At 40.4% G+C, this 19,852-nt stretch overlaps 1 protein-coding gene across 1 annotated transcript; it reads right to left on the bottom strand.

The window, feature by feature from the left end:
• Positions 1–218: 218 nt before the first annotated feature.
• On the bottom strand, positions 219–11,819 carry rab14l (RAB14, member RAS oncogene family, like). Its single transcript, XM_054612064.1, has 8 exons — positions 11,694–11,819; positions 7,579–7,637; positions 6,352–6,405; positions 5,378–5,555; positions 4,716–4,782; positions 3,303–3,390; positions 2,833–2,863; positions 219–2,702 (listed from the first exon to the last, which is right to left on the bottom strand). The coding sequence occupies exons 2-8, from the start codon at positions 7,628–7,630 to the stop codon at positions 2,525–2,527; spliced, it is 648 nt and encodes a 215-aa protein (XP_054468039.1). The 5' UTR covers positions 7,631–7,637; positions 11,694–11,819; the 3' UTR covers positions 219–2,524.
• Between the last annotated feature and the right edge of the window lie 8,033 nt (positions 11,820–19,852).

Raw genomic sequence — 19,852 nt, 5'->3', positions numbered from 1 at the left:
CTCTCTAGCCTTGGTGCAATTTTTGTTGCAATAAAATAAAAAGCAGTTGTGCTACTTGAAATACATCACCGAGTTTAGTGCTTTTTCCACTCCCACGATCTTTTTCTTCGGGAAAAAACAAACCAGTTGCTGTAATTCAATTTCAACCTAATCATTTTTCCCCCGTTTTATTAAAACCTGTTTCTCTAGAAGCAATAACAGACACACAGCAACAGGTTATGTATAATTTATTTTTTCTGTCTAGAGTATTTTTGTCATTAAAATCAAAATGTCAACATTTTTAAAATCATATACACTCAAGAATGCATTTAAATGTTAGCACAGCTCCTTAAAAATTTATACATATGTACTTTTTTTTTTTGTACTCGTGGACAGACAAAAGCAGGAAGTGGTCACTCAGACTGTAAAGAGGTGGGACACAGGAAAAAGGAAAACCCAGCCCACCAACTTCCCACAATAACAAACCAATCCCCACTCCCCAAAAGTTAAGACAGCGATGCAGGCCCCTCCCATGTGGAGGAGCAATGATGGGATGGAAAAAAAGAAAAACAGAAACATAAAAGTGCCCCATTTGCCACTCCATACAGTAATGAGAGGAATCAAGAGTTTGCAGACATAAATACTAGTTTGCACATGAAATCGATCCACTTCCTCTCCCCTCAACCAGTCGACAGGTTCAGTAGTGTTGGGGGGGGTGTCTGGGTGTCTGTCCTTTACATACATTTATTAATAGAAACTATGTTACAGAATTTCCCAAGCATGAATTACAGGCAACCCACTAGCACATCAACTGTACAGATCTTGGCAGAGCCAGCAAATAAATTTCTAAATTGTAAAGTAGCGAGGTCATCACAAATAGTTAAGAAGCAGTATATACAGCTATCCAATCGGGGAATCACTCGATGGTACAGACATTTTTTATCTGAAAACAAAAAAAAAAACATAATTGGATTTTGACAATTTCACTGTGTATTGGGGGGGGGGGGGGGGCATGCTGCGTGGTGTTGTATTATACAAGGCAGAGGAACAACTGCCCAAATGATCAACAGATCAGCTCGTTAGTGCAGCATTAGAAACAAAAGGAGTGTTGACAGTTTTAAAGACCATGCTGCCGATACTTTGATATTCTGACCATGTGAGCCACCGCTTTGCATTTTGACGTTATTCTCCAGTAAAATGCAATAATGAATCTAAAATAGTTGATTTATTTTTGGGGGTGATTCCAACAGCAGGGCGAAGAGAAAGTGCAACAATACAATAAAGATTAAAGAGTAATAACATTAATTATAATAAGGCAACAAACCATGACAAAGAAAATGCTGGTAAAGACAGAATCTGTCGATATGACCTGGGGGAGAAGTTTTGGGAGTCGGGTGGGTGAGGAGAGGAGAGGGAGAGGGAGAGATGGTGGATGAATCTTTCCACCAAAAATAAAAAAAGCCATGTTTGGTTTTTTTTTGTCAAATGAAACTCCCATCCTACTTTTTAACAGACAGAAACTCACAAACACACACTAGCTGGAAAACACTTCCTGTGATATCTCAGAGGAGAGACTGAGGAATTACTTTAACTTATCAGCAATTCCGGGTTCTCTAAATTCTTTCCCCCGTCTCCCCCCCGAGAACATCAGTGTTGCCACATCCGGCAAAGGAACTCTCTTCGTGCTGAGTAGCAGAAAACAGAATTTTAAAAAGCCACAAGCAGGTTTGAATCCTGCTGCTGAAAAAAAAAAAAAAAAAAAAAAAGCTCCCTCGGCTACACATTCTTTTGACACACACTTAAGAGCCTCTACCTGTGTGGCTGCATGACTCACTACTTCATGCCTTCACTGTCTGATCCTGCAACAGTTAACAGCAGGACAGATATCACACCCGCATGTCTCCCATTAAATGCTGGATTGGTAAAACCATGCATGAGACTTCAGGAGTATCATTTTGATCAGATTCATATACAACTGATCAGTGGCGGATGGAAATTGAATGCAATGTTTACATGTCATATATAGCTATAAAACCAAACATAAAAAAACAGTCTCGGTTTATCATTATCGTATGAATGTTACATCTATCTAAAGTGTCAGTAACCCGTGTAATGAGTGCGTGGTGGCGTCTACGATACTAAGACGACTGGTGGTGGGGGGGGTCTAGACTGAATGGTGCAAGAGGAGTGGAGGGGAGCGAAAGAGGAGAGTTGTGGGAGGACGACACACTGACAGACTTTAGAGAGGAGGGGGTGAGACGGCAATGGAGGGAGACAGACAGGCAGAGAAGAGGAGGGGGAGATGTAGTCCACACAGCTCAGTCTGGCCCAAGTCGATATCCGTCCCCCGCTTCCTTCCCTCCGCAGCCCTGCTCTCATGCAGCGCCTGGTGCAGCGAGGGAGGAGGGTGGATGGACGTACCGAGGTTGAGGAATGGATGGAGGAGAGGGGAGAGGGGGGATGGTTGAGGGAGGACGGGCGGGCGGGCGGGCGGGACAGACGGGGGCGGAGAGGCAGGGAGGATGAAGGGGGGTTTGCTTGGTCATTAGCATCCGCAGCCTTCCCTCTGGGGCTGTGGTTCGCTGGTTAGCCGACCGCCCTGGGGGGCTGAGGGCTTGTGCTGGACCCCGGACTCGGCGGCGTTCAGGTCCAGGCTGCCATCTTGGATGTTCTGGTAGATCTTCTTGGCGGCTTCCAGGAAGGCGTCCTCCACGTTTTCACCTCTAAACGTGGAACGTAAACACAGATGAGAGTGACGCGATAAAAGGAGGCAAATGGGAGCTTAAGAATGTAATCGAAGGGATATTTCATGTTCTGCAAGTCAGTGAAGCGGCTGAAGTTGTGCAGACTTACGTTTTTGCGCTGGCTTCCAGAAACAACAGACCTGGAGAACACAAAACAGATGCAATGACAGAGTCAGTAAAACATTGTTACAGGCTCACATACCTCAAATACCAAGTTCTCATTCGCCCCCTATTTCAATTAATATCTCTGCTTTCCTCAAATCAACTTCTCCTAAGATCTGTCTCAGTAATATTGATAGCAAATTAAATGAATCATCTCGTCAGCCATTAGGGGTTCTATTATAAATATTTGGAAAAACATATAGAGGCTAAATCCCATTTGAATTTGAAATATTTGGACCTTTTGTTAAAATGGAGGATGGAATGGTCAATGTTGAAGATGTCTGAGTGTCTGAATAGATTAACACCTTAAAGAGTTGAAGAGAGACAGACTGATAAAACAGAAAAGGGAAAATGTTTCCTCCACCAAGAACCCTCCTTCCTGTCTCCCGAACACGGGCTGTTCTGTGTGTGGCTCACCGTTCTCCTCGGCAAACTGCTTCGCTTCCTCATACGTGACATCCCTCTGGGCCTCCAGGTCCGCTTTGTTTCCTATGAGAATGATCACCTGGAGATACAGAGACAGGAAGCGGGATGAGTCAGACAATCCTCTCGATATACTGGCGAGTTGTCTTGTTAACACAATGATTGAAAGATACACTGAGGAACCGACAGCCCCACATGAGCACGCTTGCCAGTGCGCCTAGCAACTGTGATGTAATTAGACCCGTAATGTACTAATGTAATGAGCTCCCTTGTTGTTGCAGAGACAAACTCCTAAGACGCCTACAACTGCATGTGAGCATAAGTCATTCATGTTTTCTTCAGCTTTATTCCAGAATTTTTAACAGCAATACTCACTTTGCTGTGGGTTTCAAATTTCTTGATGAGAAAAGTGCGTTACATAAACTGCATAAAAGAGAGTCATAGGCACAAATCTAAGTAATGTTGAATATGATACTGATCTTAACATATGATTTAAGTCAAATTAAAATCTTACTTTTTGAATTATTGGCTGTTATTGGGAAAAGTGACGGCCGATTCTTAGAAGCCCTCGCTAAATCCCAAGAAGTCTTACACAACTCTTGTTTTTCTTTCAGATGACGACTATGGTGTCCGTCAAGTGAACACTTAATGTGTTCATTATGTTTTCACATCTCAAAACATAAGCAGCCAAATAAACTCCCTTGAAGCAGGAACACATGTTTACACAAGTCATGACTAGACTACAACACTGCCACCACATGGCCGACACAAGGCACTTCTGTGAAAAACAGATTAAGGTTAATAGGCTTCTGTTGACTTTTTTCTACTATTTTTTTTATAGTCAAGAGGTGACAGGAAGAACCAAACAAAAAAATCGTTCAAATAATACTCATAAAAGCATAGTGAGGTTTACGCTGTGATCATATTCAACATTAAAATGAGCAAAAGAAAATATGGTTGAACAAGACACACCATATGTAGCTAGATATTAATAAACATCCCTGTTGTTTATACAGCAGGAAAACCTTTTACACTTGATGTTTAAAACCTGGAGTGAAAGGGGGGCATGTTACAGAAACACATTTCTCTGTGGGAACACTGCTCGGTAAATGAGAGGAGAGTGATTTAGAGCTAATCATATTTACCAAGAAATCCAATTTAAGAAATGGACAGGGCTCTGTGGCTTTAAACAGGCTGAGGGGAAAGGGAGAATGAGACAGAGGAAACCAAAAGAAATGAAGCAGGAGACCAGACAACAGAGGTTTACTTAAAAGACATGAGAGGAATGACTCATGAAGAAAAGAAAACTACACAGTGGGTGCAGGGGTATATACAGTTTACGAGCAAAAGACAAACAAAGAATAATTAGAGTACAGAAAATGAAAAGATGTTTATCTGTGTACTTACAGTATTGGGGTTGGTGAGGTTTCTGGCATCAGTCAGCCAGCTGCTGAGGTGGTTGTACGTGCTTCTCCTGCATGACATCAACAGAGGGACAGTGGTTACTATGACGACAAGAAAAATTACTTAACCTTGCCGTCTCTGAGGAGGGATCAGGACAGAGTCTGCAGCTGCCACATCATCAGGATGGTGATGGTGCAACAATGGGAGCAGACCGACATCGTTACAGATATTAAACAATTTAGGGAACATCTGGAGTTCACTGCACTGACATCGTGTACTCCCTAAACTGGACCGGACCGTATACTCATCTTTGTCTCCCATTTTGGTCAATTAGCCCAGCAGAAGCTGAGGGTGGTCACATTAATTGATGACATTAGTGATGTAAACAATTCATATTATTTCTTCCACTTAAGTACCGGTTCTGGGGCCTTGAATGGCCCTTACTGGAGGTGGGTGTGGTGTGTGGAATGACATTCCACATGTGGAACTGTGTTTATTTGGCACACCCCTGATACCATCTAACAGTTTGGGCAAGAGGGTCAGACCCAAGCTGTGAGACAAATTGTTCAGGAGGGAGTCCGTGAACTGTGCACATCAGACGGACATTAACCTTCCTCTTAAGCTTTGGAGTAAAGTTACATTAACACATAACAAGCGTCCTGTACCTGGTGATGTCGTAGACCATGAGCGCCCCTGCAGCTCCGCGGTAGTAGGAGCGGGTGACGGCCCTGAAGCGTTCCTGCCCCGCCGTGTCCCAAATCTGCAGCTTGATCTTCTGGCCGCTCACCTCGATTATCCTCGTACCAAACTCCACGCCAATCGTGTGGGGGCAATCCGCCATGACTGTGGAGGGGAAGTGAAGTTATTGTCAATTCAGTTTGAGTATTCGGGCCAATTAGTTTAGTCTACTGAGGCTATTTTACACCCTTTATGGTCATGCATTCGTTTGTGTTGCTACATGCATTTCCCCTGATCATCAATTTAAATTATTTTAGTGACGTTAACATTTTGAGAGCGTTAGCGATTATGAGGAAAGAATTAATGGTTTCGTTTTATTTAAGTTTTAAACTGAGATGCATGTACAGTTAGTGTGACGGGAAGTGTGTTCGCTTACAATCCTAATTTTGTAATATACATTTTGTGAATACGTGTGTAGTCACACGGCTCCGTTTTGAGTCAGCAGCAGGTGCATCAATAATAACATTTTTGGAGTCATCATACTCACAGTCGTAAATTGAAAGTATGAAAAACCCAGAAAGCGGCAAATATCTTTTAAAAAGATACTGAAAACCTTTTCTAAATCACCCCAGTGTGTGTGTGTGTGTGTTTGTGTGTGTTTGTGTGTGTGTGCATGCTCAGGATGTGACGGTGGCATGTGAATGAGGAACACAGCATCTGGTTCGTTAATAGTATCACTGAACAAAACAGAGCTGAATGGTAATGGGAGGCTGCAGCTGACTCACACCCAGAAGAAGAGTCTCTCACTGTTGAGCTCACACTCTACTTCTATGCCACTGACTTCCGCTGGCGCATAAAGAAATCTAAAGCGATCGAGGCACTCCAGTTGAACCTGGCAACCGTACACACACTGGGACACAAGTACACACAAACAGGAGTCAAAAATTAGGGCAGCACTTACATTTCTTTTCTGTGAACTGGTGGAGCAAACATGACTTCCCTACCCCCATGTCCCCTGTGGAGAGAGAGAGAGAGAGAGAGAGAGAAACTAAATAGCAGAAGAGAACAATTCTCTATTCAAGCCTGCAATGTTGCTCCCATGCATGTTGTAGCAGCCACTCCTACACAGTCAGCGCCGATACTAGAGAAAAACTTAAATATATTGTGTACTTTCAATACAGTTTGAAAATTAAAAGTGATAGGTGTCTATCGACAAAATAAATATTTTTTTTACACTGAATACCTTGTTATTGAAGTTGTGCCAATATTTTAAGAATGGCTTTTGATGCTTTCATCGGTAATTTGCATAAAAACATCGAGCAGCCTCAAAGTTACTTTATTTTACTCAGCTAAAAACATCAAAAAAGATTCCTAGAAAATTGTGTTCAACAACAACAACAACAACAAGTTGGATCCCAAGACGTTCAGACTTCCCTTTTCAAAACCAAACGGTGAAGGTTTACTTCACTGTTCTAGTGAAGGAAAGAAAAGCATTAGCAAAAAGTGAAGAAGCAAGCCACAGGCTGCACTTCAAGACTTAGTTACACACACACACACACCCTTTTAAGGTCCAAGCTGACGACAGTTAGCTTTGAGCCAGGGTGTTTTAGATTTCACATGAGAGGAGGGTAAACAGCCCAGAGGCGAGGTTGTGTTTGTTTATGCATCTGTCTGTCTGTAAATGTATGTACAAGTAAAAGCAACAATACGTTCACTTCGAGTCCTTACATTAACAAACATGTCTTCCAAAATGGGACATAATTCTAATAGGGGAATGGCATTTAAACACGAATTACACATTTGCAGTGTATGGTAATCTAGTCAATAATAAACAGCACAGAGTAGCACAATTACGTATGGCATTAAGGTACTTGTGAAGACATTATAAAGCATGGACTACAGAACATCTGAGTGGACTTACAGTGGATTCATACATTTGTCAATTTGACTGCTATATCTGTTTGTCCAGTATTACTGTCTTTCAGCAGATGAATGCAGTCGTGCAGAAACACCCCTCAAAATGTGGTGCTTTATCAAAGATTATAATAGACATATAGAAACACGTTGGACCCACTCACTGTGGGGTGTATCAAGCATACAACACATAGAAATGGGAAGTGGGATAGATATATCAATGCACTGTGAACTGCTCAATAACAAGGTTAACTGAAACGCATTGCTCACTTACCGATAATGATGTATTTGAAAATGTAGGAGTAGTTGTACGGTGCGGTGGCCATTGTGGCTCTGAAAGAGAGAGAGAAGGGGAAGTTTAGGCACGTAAGCTGACAGTAATGTGTTGTTTTCCTATTTATAGAAGGTAATTCAAGCAAGAGCATTAATTCACTGTATTGTAGAGTGCAATGCTTTTTTTAAAAGTACATGTTGTTTTACAAACAATGACAATGTCTTTTAAACTCAACACTGACCACATTCATTCTGCATGCCGGCTGACTGAATATCATCATGACTTATTTTGTTTCATGAATAATAATAAACATATGTCATAATAACAAAAAAAAGGACATTTACACTACACACATTTTGTACAAATCTGTATAATCAATTCAAATACAATTGTCAAAAAACATACTTGCTAGAAGAGAGGCTAAAAAAGTTAAACTTGAGGATGTCTGTGTGCATATAAAATTACATTAAGTACTATGGATGTCTGAATTTAAGTTGGTCATGTAAGGGCCAGTGTTATTCACAAAGCTATAATCCAATCAGAGCCATAGGTCCGTAATAATGTGAGCCCAGGCAAAACCAGACGCTTCATCTATACACGCTAAAGTACAGCAATTCAAACAGTTGCCTATACTTGTGTTGGAATGTAAATTAAACATCAAAACATATATAATGTGTGAAAAGTCCAGTGAAACCATTTGAATAACTTCCTGATTATATTATGCAATTTTAAATTAACCGATTATTAACATGGTGCACATCAATATCAGCCAGTATGACCTGGATAAGGCCATGAATAACTTCCTATTTAATGCCTAAGATGCAACCGCTGAGACTGTACAAGTAACCAAAACACCAATACTTGATATGCTATGACTGCACTTCCCACACACTTCATATCTCTGCTCAGCTTACATAAATAAAAAGGCAGAAAAATAAAACACAGACGTAGCCATGTACTTTAAACATTATCCACGAACAATACTCGATTTAACACGGGAAAGTATCCACTCTGGTGATATAGTGACACATTGTTTGAACTGTCACTAAAGCTGAAGTTAGCATGCTTCACATTAGAGTATTAAAAATATTTCAGAGCTCAAAGATCAGGCAACCTTCCACATAAGCTACAAATAGCCCTGACACCTATCTGATACCCAGTGATGCTTCATTGTTCACACTCCATATACAGCACACAGAAGAAAAAAAAAAACATGTAGGGAAGAGCCTTCAGATCTACAACACAATATCATCAGTAATATATCAAAAAATACACTGGTTGAACCGCCAAGAGGAGATGCTCTTTTTGAACATGCACAGATTTGTCCATAAATAAATGATCGGGTCATGTATGACATCAGTGAAGCAGCTTTAGAAAGCAGGCTGTCTCTCTCATGAACAATTTGCCCCTTAAAATTCATCTTGCAATGCCGTCTTCTGACACCAAGGCCATGTTGTATTTGTGCTGAATTAAGACCGCTTTGTAGTGTAACTGCTGAGATGTAAATAATTCAGGCTTAACAATCATTCAGCAGTTTGATGCTTTCTATGTCCCTGGAATAGATAAGTCTGCCAGTGCTTTTCTCTGATCTGCAGCTCAGTGAAAACTGTGCTGAAATCACTGCCACATCAGAGCCTAGTGATGGTGTTATGGTCCTACTCTGCAGTACAGTGACTGTGTTTGACTGGCCAGATTAATGCTGACAGTGCCAGAACCAGACAAAATGTAAGAGGGGGTGATTTGAGAAAAAAAGAGACAAATAGGAGGATTAAAAATAGAGTAAGTAGGTGAATATAAAGGATCAGAGACAGGAAAGGTAGACGACCTGCAGGGGAACTTAGTTGAGGTTAATTCAGGTCAAAATGTTGCTTTAATAAAAATGGTGTTGGGTCAGGTACCCTCATGATACTGACATGCATACTAATCCTATGCCTGAAAAATATATATATTAAAACATGAAAACACCAATAGTAGAGTACAGTTATGTTCAGAGAAAATAACTTAGAGGATAACATCTGATAACTAAGACAACTCAAAAGCATTTATCAGTATTTCTAAATTCCTGGAGAGAGAGAGATGTCTTCTTACTAACAGCAGTGTTATCATTTATGTAAACAACTTACCAGAGCAGGCTGTGACTGTTTTTTTTTGTTGGAGGCCTCAGAAAAGACTTGGCTCACAGTGACAGTCCTCCACAAGCTCTGCAACTTGACCTGACATTTGTTGATTACTCAGGCTTACACCAACTAGCTAACTGAAGCAAAAAAGTTTTAATGAGCTTCCCATATGATCATCGTAGGATCTACCCAATTAGAAATACTGAAACATGCTTTGGAGTTGTCTTAAGTATGAAAAGGAATTACTACTTTGTTAAAAACATGGCTAATTTTGACACTAAATGAATGACCACAGTACACTATCACAAACTTTTGCACACTGCAATGCTACAACTGATTTAGATAATAACACTAGTATAATTTAATTCAATTTAATTCCCTATCATAGAGTACTATTTGAGGGCCATTTTCTAGACTGCCTCCTGTCACATGACCCTCATGTGTCATTTTTACACCCAGTGTCATGGTTTTCAGTGCTCTGGAGAGTAAGGGATTAGAGTAGGTAACCAAGGACAGGGGGAAAACAATATCCAATTCAATTTTGATACTCAACTTACGTAATATATCATATAAACCCCATACACTATTGATATATACATAAACCCCATGAGTATCCGTTAACGAGTCAAGATCATGTGACCAGAATGCAGCCTCAGCATTTCTCCATTACTCCCCAACCCACTGAATCTTATAACACTGGCATTGCCTTTCCTTCTCTCAACAGCCACTTCCCATATAGAGCGGATGATGCACGACTCCAATCTGGGCTATCAGGAAATAATGACAAACACACAGTAACAGTGCTTTCTTCATGTTCAGGCCAACTATTCAAATCATGTCACTCTTTAAAGCCCCCAAAAACAAAATTATGGACATAATCACAGTCATTTACAATGCATAAAAGTCAAATTTGATGTTTTATAATATTTATATGATTAAAGAAAAGCAAAGTGCAATGTGCTTGGGGGCACAAGAAGCCGACATTATACAGCATTTGATATAGATCAGAGCAGATCTATCCAAATTGATATCCATTTAAGACATTAAGGGGCCTTCTTTTCTAATCATAAACATGTGTTGTTAGGAAAAGTAAAGCCAAAGAGGAGTCTAACACTAACACACTGTTGGCTCAGGAGTTATCAGACCTACAGATGACTACTTCATCACTGCTATTACAGTAACCACAACTAAAAGGGCCCATCTGCATATGCAAATGCAAACAGACCCGTATGTTGAGTCCCATGTTATCACTCGTCTATGACACTGTAACGTCATGCCTGCTCCCCTAGCTTAGTTTAACAACCGGCAAATAAACAACCTAGGTTTGGTTTACTCTACTCACAAAAAGTTCACAATGTTACCAAGCAAAAGAGAGGAACTATATAACCTGACACTGACTTGTCTTAAACCAAACACATGATCATGCCTGATAACAATCACGGCCCTAAATGAGCTGTTTTGACAGCTAAGTTCGCGTTAGCTTGTTAGCTTGAGATCAATGGACACATCATGACAACAAATAGCGTCAATCACAAGACGGAAGACATGTGCCACTATTAGCACACAGACATAGAGGAACTACCACATGTTTAGTCTGACTATGTTAGAAAATCAACTTGTCCTCTGCATTATTTTTGCTAAAATAAAATAAAAAAAACAGCTACCAATATGTAGCATGCTAGTTAGCCACTTAGCTGCGATGGTTGGATTATGGTAAATACGCCATATTGTCAACACATATTGAGTCATTGGAGATCGAGTGATTTCCCCCCCCTAAAATTGTAATCTGTAGCAGTTTAATATGTAATACATACCATTATTTGAAGCTAACGATAATAAAAAAACAACCTAGTATTAGCCATCTGTTAGCTAGCCTCGTTAGCTTTCCAAATAGCTGACTACTAGCAAACACAGGCTAGCCTAGCTGGTCTGTCCTTACGTGGATCAGGGCGTATATGCATGAGTGTGTTCAGGTATTTGCTCCTTTTCTTTCCTTACCAGATATTAAGTCCTTTGAGCTTTGTGTTCTTGAGCTGCTCAGAAGAGGGATGCAGGTTATCCTGGCTCAAGTATGATCTGTCTATCCAAGATGGCGGCTCACGGCACAGGGTTTCCTCCGCTGTATACAATGGGCTTCTGGGACAAAGAGCATCATATGCGGCGATTTGAGGTGTGTGCACTGTTTGGTGGAGGGCAACCTCACCTGCACAGGTGTAGTCATGCATAGCACTTCATATTGATAAAGTTCGCTATCAGATGTTGAAATCAGCACTTTTTTTAGGTGAAATCCTGCAGTAACCAACAAGATTGAGTGTCCAGAGATTTGATTACACATGACTGACCTGGGTTCAGAAGATAATGTGCACTTAGGCTGCTGTTTCAGCCTTTGAAGAAGAACTACAAGACCTATATCTGACTGATTCAGATATGTGAGGTTTAGTCTACTCTATCTAACCCATTGCATTTCTAAATGTCATTTTTTTTGTTGTTGTTGTTTATTTGGATCCCCATTAGTTGTGTCCTTCAGCACCTGAGGTCCACTTTCAAATAAAATGTAAAAAATGAACAAGTGTAGACAGGGGCTATACAAAACAATTATCTCAGTTAATTTGAACATCCACACTGCAAATTATTGAGACTACGAATGATTTAGAGAAACTATTTTGCAGGCCTGTCTTTTTCAAGAATTACATCTTAAGGAGTCTCTTAAACTTTTTTCAAAGATTCTTGAGATATAAATCATGGAAAACCATTCCAGTGTGATATAGCTCTATTGGTCCTATTAATGTTTGTTCATTGCAATGGTCCTTGGTTGTTGTCTATCCCATGTGTTTGTGCAAATCTGCCGCCATGCAGATGCAATTTTTTTAAAGTGTTAATTGGAGAAAAATATGTGAGAGAATTAAACATTTGTTACATGCAAACAATCAGCATAAGGAAGTGGGTCTATGAGCTATTTTTAAAACATTTTGACACTTTCTATACTGCCAAAATGTTCCTGTGTAACAATATTTGCTCCAGCCGTGCTGCAACTTTTACTCATATTTTATGTGTAGATGGTACTTAACAAACCCTCTATGATATGTCTGTACAACAAAAATTATAACGTTATTGTACAAATGTCCACGGGTGAATATAAGATCATCTTTATGGTGGTTTGATTTCTGCTTAATTGTATTCAGTGTAAAAAAAACTTGTATTTTTGTATTTCTATTTATTTCATGTCAGCTTTACACATTTTCCAATGCACATTATATCCCTTTCTAATCAGCTGCTCCGGGCTTAAATACAATCATGTGAATCCCAAGTAATTTAATTCATGGTCTGTCTTGGTGTGACACAAATTTCAATTTCAAGCAGTTTTGAAAAATATGAAACATTTTAATACAGTAATTCACAACAGTTCATGCTTTCACTGTACAATATTTCTTACAGCCCTACATACAACCACATGCATTGTGCTTTCCCACAGCAAACTAAAAAAATATCTTAAACTTTGCAAAGTAAATAGCCTGTGACTTTAAAAGAAAATACTGCACAACAAATATTTGATCTTGAGAAAGATGATGAAAATGTATTTATGTCTCACAGTACAAGTGGATGTAAGCCTCTATAAGCCTGAAGTCTGTGTGTATCTGCATCGCTGATACAAGTGTCTTTGCTAAAAACTTTTTTTGAACTGACATTATGACTCTAATATCTTTCTTTCATGGCAACAAATGGCCCATAATATCCGGTATACTGTACTTAAAGCTACATTTAAGTGAGTGTATGTGCACAATAAATTCACAGATGACTGCAAGCTGCTTCATTGTTTTTTTTTTTATCAAACATATTCACAGGGTTATTTTGCCATCTCTCTCTCTGAAGTCCAAGTTAACATTGTGACAAAAGCTACTATTTTAAGGTGCTGGCCAGTAACACCACACTGACTAAAACTCGCATCCAGCTCTAAACGTGAGCACTTAAGAAAAGAGATGACAGTTGTTTTTTCCCCCCCCCATAGTCCACTGGTGTCATGTCCCTCTCCAGATTAACTCCATATCACAACCACATCCTCAGCAGCAAGAGGCTGAACAGTGCACAGAAGTGGTGGAGTGTGCGTGTGTGCCAGGAGGGGGCGCTGTTACATAGGTCTGAGTCACAGCAGTGGATGCGCACCCCTGGCAGCTCATGTTGCTGGCAGTGTCTGGATGTGGCACAACCGCTGGTCAGGACGATACCCAGGGCCGCTAGAGGGACAGAACAGGGGAGACAGTTAGTCAGAGAAGAGTGACGAGCTGGTGTTTGGCTCAGCAAGAAAAAAAAAGCATAAGTAAGCACCAAATACTGCAAGTGTGTAATGAGACATGAGATCTTAAAGGCACACTCCACAGGATATGTCTTCAGAGCTGAGACGACAAGCTCTCCCTGACAAATAGTACATTCTGTACTGTTCAATGCAGCACCTTAGAGTATCATTCCCACAAACATCTTTGTATAATTGGAAAAAAATGAAAAAATATCCACATTTATGTAATAGAGGAGGCTGTTAATTCTGTGGGGATTCTCTCTATGCTTGTTGTCATATTGTTTTGGAGAAAGGCATGTGGCTAAAAACTGACCTCCAATTACCACTGCAATAGAATTTGTGAGGTATTTACATTGGTCTGGGTCCTTTAATCTTACAACCAATTAAACTAAAATGTATAATTCGAATCTTTGAACTGCAATCCTTGGCATGAGCAAATTCTAAATAACAAAGGAGCTATACTTCTGCTTTCCCACCCTGTTTGTCAGTTAAAGTATTTTCTATAATGAGATTTTACTGAGCACTTTATTGCACTCAATTAGCACCTGACAACATCTCTGCCATTTATAATCCCCTGATGATGAAAATCAAGAGTGAGCAGGTCTTCTAGGTGCACAGTACACCCTGTCAAGAATCTATCTACACAGCTATAATGTAAGAGGCAGCCGAGAAGGGAGAGGACATTGCTCAGGAGAGAAGGGGCACTGGACTAGTTATGGATTAAGGACAGATGTCTTGTGTCCGAGGACAAAGGGGACTATAACTCTAAGACTCTTATGGATCTTCAACAGCATCTGTTAGATTTGAGTTTGGCGGGGTCACATGAAGATTAACAGGCTGACCGGCCACAGATTACTGCCAAGACAGTGCTTTGAGATTTTGACCGACAAGTGCTTGTCATACTGTTTCTGATGGGCTGTTGTCAGTCCTTTTCTGAGCTTGATGTTTCTCTGAGTGAATGGCAAAGGTGCCTCATCAGCCCTTTCAACATGAGTGGATCCTTTAGCCATCAAGCAAAGGAACAGCTGGATTGTCCACGCTTCCATGGATATCCGCAGAACTACTCATCTGACCATCACTCTCCTGTCATGGGTGTCCACATCCTCCATTTGACTTAACATCAAACAAGGAATGTCTTATAATTTACTCATCAAAGCACACAAAAGTAGGGTTATGTAACCATCCTCAGTGCAGGGAACAATAGAATATTCACATCAGCGGACAAAGGACATTTACATGAAAGTATGATTAAAAAATGATTATGCCAATGTCCAATGGCACGCCAGAGTGAATTCATCATGACTTAATGTAATAGTCTCCCACTCCACCATAAATATTCTTTAAATAAGTATCAGACGCAGTAGCTCACTGACTTGGAGGAGGAATAGAAGAGAACATTGTGTTTTCTGTGTATTAGTCATTACGTATTGGTCATGGAGGTTTACTCACTGCTCTCTGTCTTGATGCAGAAGCGGTGTTTGAAGCCTTTGTGTGAGTGGGTGCAGGTGATGACCTCTGGGTTGGAGCAGCCCACGTCCACATACCTCTGGCCCTGGATGATGTTGCAGCCATAGCACTGCAGCCCCTGGACTGCAGGGGACACACAGTTTAGAACATGAAAACTTGTTGTTTGGGTGCAGTTTAATGATGTGCCAGCTTGTTCTTGTAAAGCCACTGGGGTGCGGAAGCAATGGAACCTTTATGGACTACAGGCAGGAGATCCACACAGGATCCAAAGTGACCCCTATGAGCTCCCAACACCACCATTATGATTATCAATATAACAATTTCATTTTCACATAATAATAAGAAAGATTTGGAAATTGAAGAGATTAGTCTATATGACTTGTCCGGCACAGATTTATTCTACATCCAGTTAAAAAACCCTCAATGGGGGACAGGACATTTGGATATGTGGGTTGTGGATAAACTCACCTAAAGACCACAAAAAACTGCAACAAAGGTGTCTTCCTGTCTGCATTTGAAACTTAACTTAACAAGATAACACCTACTGTAAGAAATATGTTGTAATCAACTTTTAAAACTTGTCCCCTAAGTTCTACCTGATGTCACATTTACTTTTATTCTGTCTTTCTTTATCTTGTTTTTTTGGGGGGCTGGTGAATCAAAATATTTGTCATCACAAAATAAAACTGACTTTAAGTCATCCAACCTAATTAAACCCACCTATGTAATAGGGATATTGTTGCTCCAGAGCTAAAGTTTTCCAAGTTGCATCCAAACAGCTAATTGTCTTTGATATAGCCATGACTCCAAATCTACGTCAGAACCATCTGCAATGGCTCTGATTCAAATTTAAATGATCTTTAAAACATCCGCAGATGAAGACTTAAATATCAGCATCGTAGTCTTTCTTCCTGAAGCAACAACAGCAGATAAACAGTGCAAATGAGCTAATTCTAAAGCAATCCTTCTGTTCAACTGAAAGCAGTATCTTGCAAGTTCATCTCAGTCAATTTCTCTGAAACATTTCACGGTTCAAACAAGGACCATAGCTTTTGAGGTTGATATTTGTTCTCATCCTGACGTTACTCAGCTGCTTCCCTTCCCTTCGACTTTCTTTTCTTTTCTTTTCTTTTCTCCTCCTCTCTTCTCCTCTTCACGTCTTTTCTCTTCTCTTAGAGCATGTGCTTAAGGGTGACTCACCCTCAGTAGTACACCCCATCCCAAGCTGTCTGCCTGCCAGCTCCAGCTTGTGATCTCACAGCCGTGTCTCTACCACTCAGCACCCTATAAGTGGTGTGGTGGAAACTACAGCACAGAGACAGACTGGAGAGGAACCAAATCAACATGCAGTTAAAAATATTCTGTTTACTTTTCCCTCTGAACTGATGCCTGAAAACCATCAGTTAACATGATCATTTGCCAAAATAGGTTTGGCCCCTATGGATAAAAGAGTAGCAGGCAAACACTGAATTATCACAGAATAGGGAATTTAAAGCACATCTATTCAGATATAAAATGCTCCAAAGTCTTCTTTCATCTTCAGTCCCCCTCTTCTCCCGTGTAACTGTCTCACTGTCTAACTCCCTCAAGAAAGTAAGGCTAAGCCTGAACAGAACAAATCCACCAGAGCTTAAATGGATTGTCTGTGGATTCAGACCCCTCACACACCTGTACCTGACCTCCAAAATCCCACACACAAGATGGAAGATCAGCTTTGGCTGAAACCAATCCTCCCTCTTTATCTGTGCAGCCCTGTGGACAGAGAGCGGATGCGAGGCCACTCGCCGCCTCTGCTCTGTTAAATAGCCTACCAAAAGCTCTGATGGAGCTTTCAGGAGCAAACTAATCCCAGGCAAATGCTCTTACAAAAATCACTTTAGAAATCTGCTGGAATCAATGTAAAGCCTCACAGAGACTGAGAGCAGATGCCAGCATTTAGGGGATGTGTCATATTCTCCCTGCTGGTGATACACCATGCAGTCAGAGCTCATATAAATATTAGAGTGTGTCATTAGAGCTTGGTAATGGCTGTGGAAATACAAAGCAATGGAATGGTCATTTACATCTGGGAAACAACCTAATTTATCAATTCACCGTGATGTTTTGTTGTTACACACCACACAACACTATTGAAAAGCTGCCCGGTATTATCATTTGTCAACATAATGAGGGCATATTGGAAATACATTCAGCTAAATGGCAAAATGCCATTTATTATAACCATTTCCTCTCCCCGTATATGCATTGCAAATGTTGATTAACTCTGCATACCTCAAAATCTATTGTGACCTAGATCTAATCTTATCAATTATTGGTATTGAGTACATTTAACATGCAAATGTGTTAAAGCTAATTTGCATTTCGACACTGAGCATCCATTACATCATTATATTATGCATAATGCATTTTTTATCAGAAAACATTTTAAGAGGAGGTTAGCTGGAAAGAAAAGTAAGCAGCATAAGCAGACAAACAAAAAGGATTTTTACGGATTACCATAAGAACATTTGAATTTAATTTAGGAAAGGTTACTACTGCTTGCCTGTCTCATTATATTTAGTTTTGCTCTTTCAGCAGGAATAAAAGTGAGGTAATGCTCTAAATGAGCTTTGAGAGCACCATAAACATATTAGAAAGTAATAATGAATGAAATATGACTACTGTATTCAATCTTTATTTAATACATAACAGGAATCAAATGTTCCACTTTTATGGTATTGAGCTCAATGTCCTGTGGTGATGATTGTTTGATAGTGATGGTTCATTGAAACTTAATTAATGAACCCTATTAATACTATCACTATCACCTTTTTCGAATTTAGAAATTAATTTGAAAATTGGATACCCTTTTCAATGCACTGCAATTAAATCTAAGTTGGACTATTTGTTACCACCTCATTAGTTTTGTCCAGGAGCTCACTTCACCCTCTGTTCTGCAGCTGGGATCAGAGGTGATCTGACTCAGACTAAACACTGAGATACGAATAAAGCCAAGCAACGTCGCAGCGCACAACATCACCCCAGTTTCCTCCTGTTTGGCCCCGAGCGAAACAAAGGTTGCAGCCAAGCCAAATCAGGTCAATGGTTATAGCTCTATGGGGAAATTTAGTTTTTCACCTATGGATATAATCTATTGTTTGGAGGCATAGATTTTGAACTCCCAGGTCAATTATATGCAGACCAAAGGCATATTTATTGGAATCACCTTCCAGCATGATGCTTTCAGTTGATTTGGGTCAGAAACATTCACCAGCCTAATTTCTATAATTCCATTGCTGTGTTGCTTTCATATTTTACACTTTCACTGTATTTAAATATTATTTATTATTTATCAGTATATGTACTTGTATACCTCAGTATATATAACATATTATCTGTATGGTGGTACATAATATTATTGATTAATTTGCCTGTAGGCTGTTTTAAGTGAAGATTATTGTATCTGTGATATCACAGATCACACACACACAAACACCTCACGCATGACGCACGCACACATATACACACTAAGACATCAACACACACACACACACACAACACACACACACACACACACACACACACACACACACACACACACACACACACACACACAGACGTCAAACACACATGTCTCTACTGGAATACAAATTTCAAAACCAAAATACTACTCACCCTGTTTCAAGTTGAGCGCCCAAACCAAGATAAATCCAAGCCCATACACCAGCCAGGTATGAAAAGTCATGGATGCAGCACAACAGTGATGGTCGGTGGTCAGTGCTGGAGGAGAGAGAGAACTAGAGATTTCCTCTGCTCTCATCTAATAGTCCACCAAAAGAGACAGAGACAGAAACCCAGCGGAGATCCCACTTTCCAAAGCCTGAGCAGCCCGAGTGTCTCTCTCCAACCCCAGCCTCAGCGAAGCTCACGCAGTGCGTGAGTTAACTGCCAGTTTGTGTCCAGAGAGGGGGAGCCAACCATCCAGGCAGTCAGTCAGCTCAGCAGCCAGTCAGGCAAAGAGACGGGGGGAGGAAGATAAATGAGTGAGGGAACTAAATAAATGAATGTCTTCCTCAGGGAGTCTACTCACGTCCTGAGCAGGAGAAGCTGGTCGAACTTGTTGTTTGATCAGCAAAGAAAAAAAAAAAGAATACCCTCATCTCATCACAGAGAAAAACAAACAAGTGTAGAAAGTAGGCATGGTCCTTTTCCCATTTGGGGGAAAACACATCAATCAGGATTAATTCCTGATTGATAATTCATCGCTTCTAATAATAGTCCTATCACAATGTGTTAAAAGCCCAGGCGCTAAATGGGATGGCACACCAAGGGGGCCAGGTTGGTGTCTGTGTGTGAGTGTGTGCATGCGGGTGTCTCAGGAGCTTTGAACACACACACCCACACACAACACACACACACA

Source organism: Anoplopoma fimbria, chromosome 14 (assembly GCF_027596085.1).
Source record: "Anoplopoma fimbria isolate UVic2021 breed Golden Eagle Sablefish chromosome 14, Afim_UVic_2022, whole genome shotgun sequence".
Taxonomy (NCBI): domain Eukaryota; kingdom Metazoa; phylum Chordata; class Actinopteri; order Perciformes; family Anoplopomatidae; genus Anoplopoma; species Anoplopoma fimbria.
The sequence above is the reverse complement of the archived record's forward strand: the minus strand, read 5'-3'. Positions and strand labels throughout refer to the sequence as shown.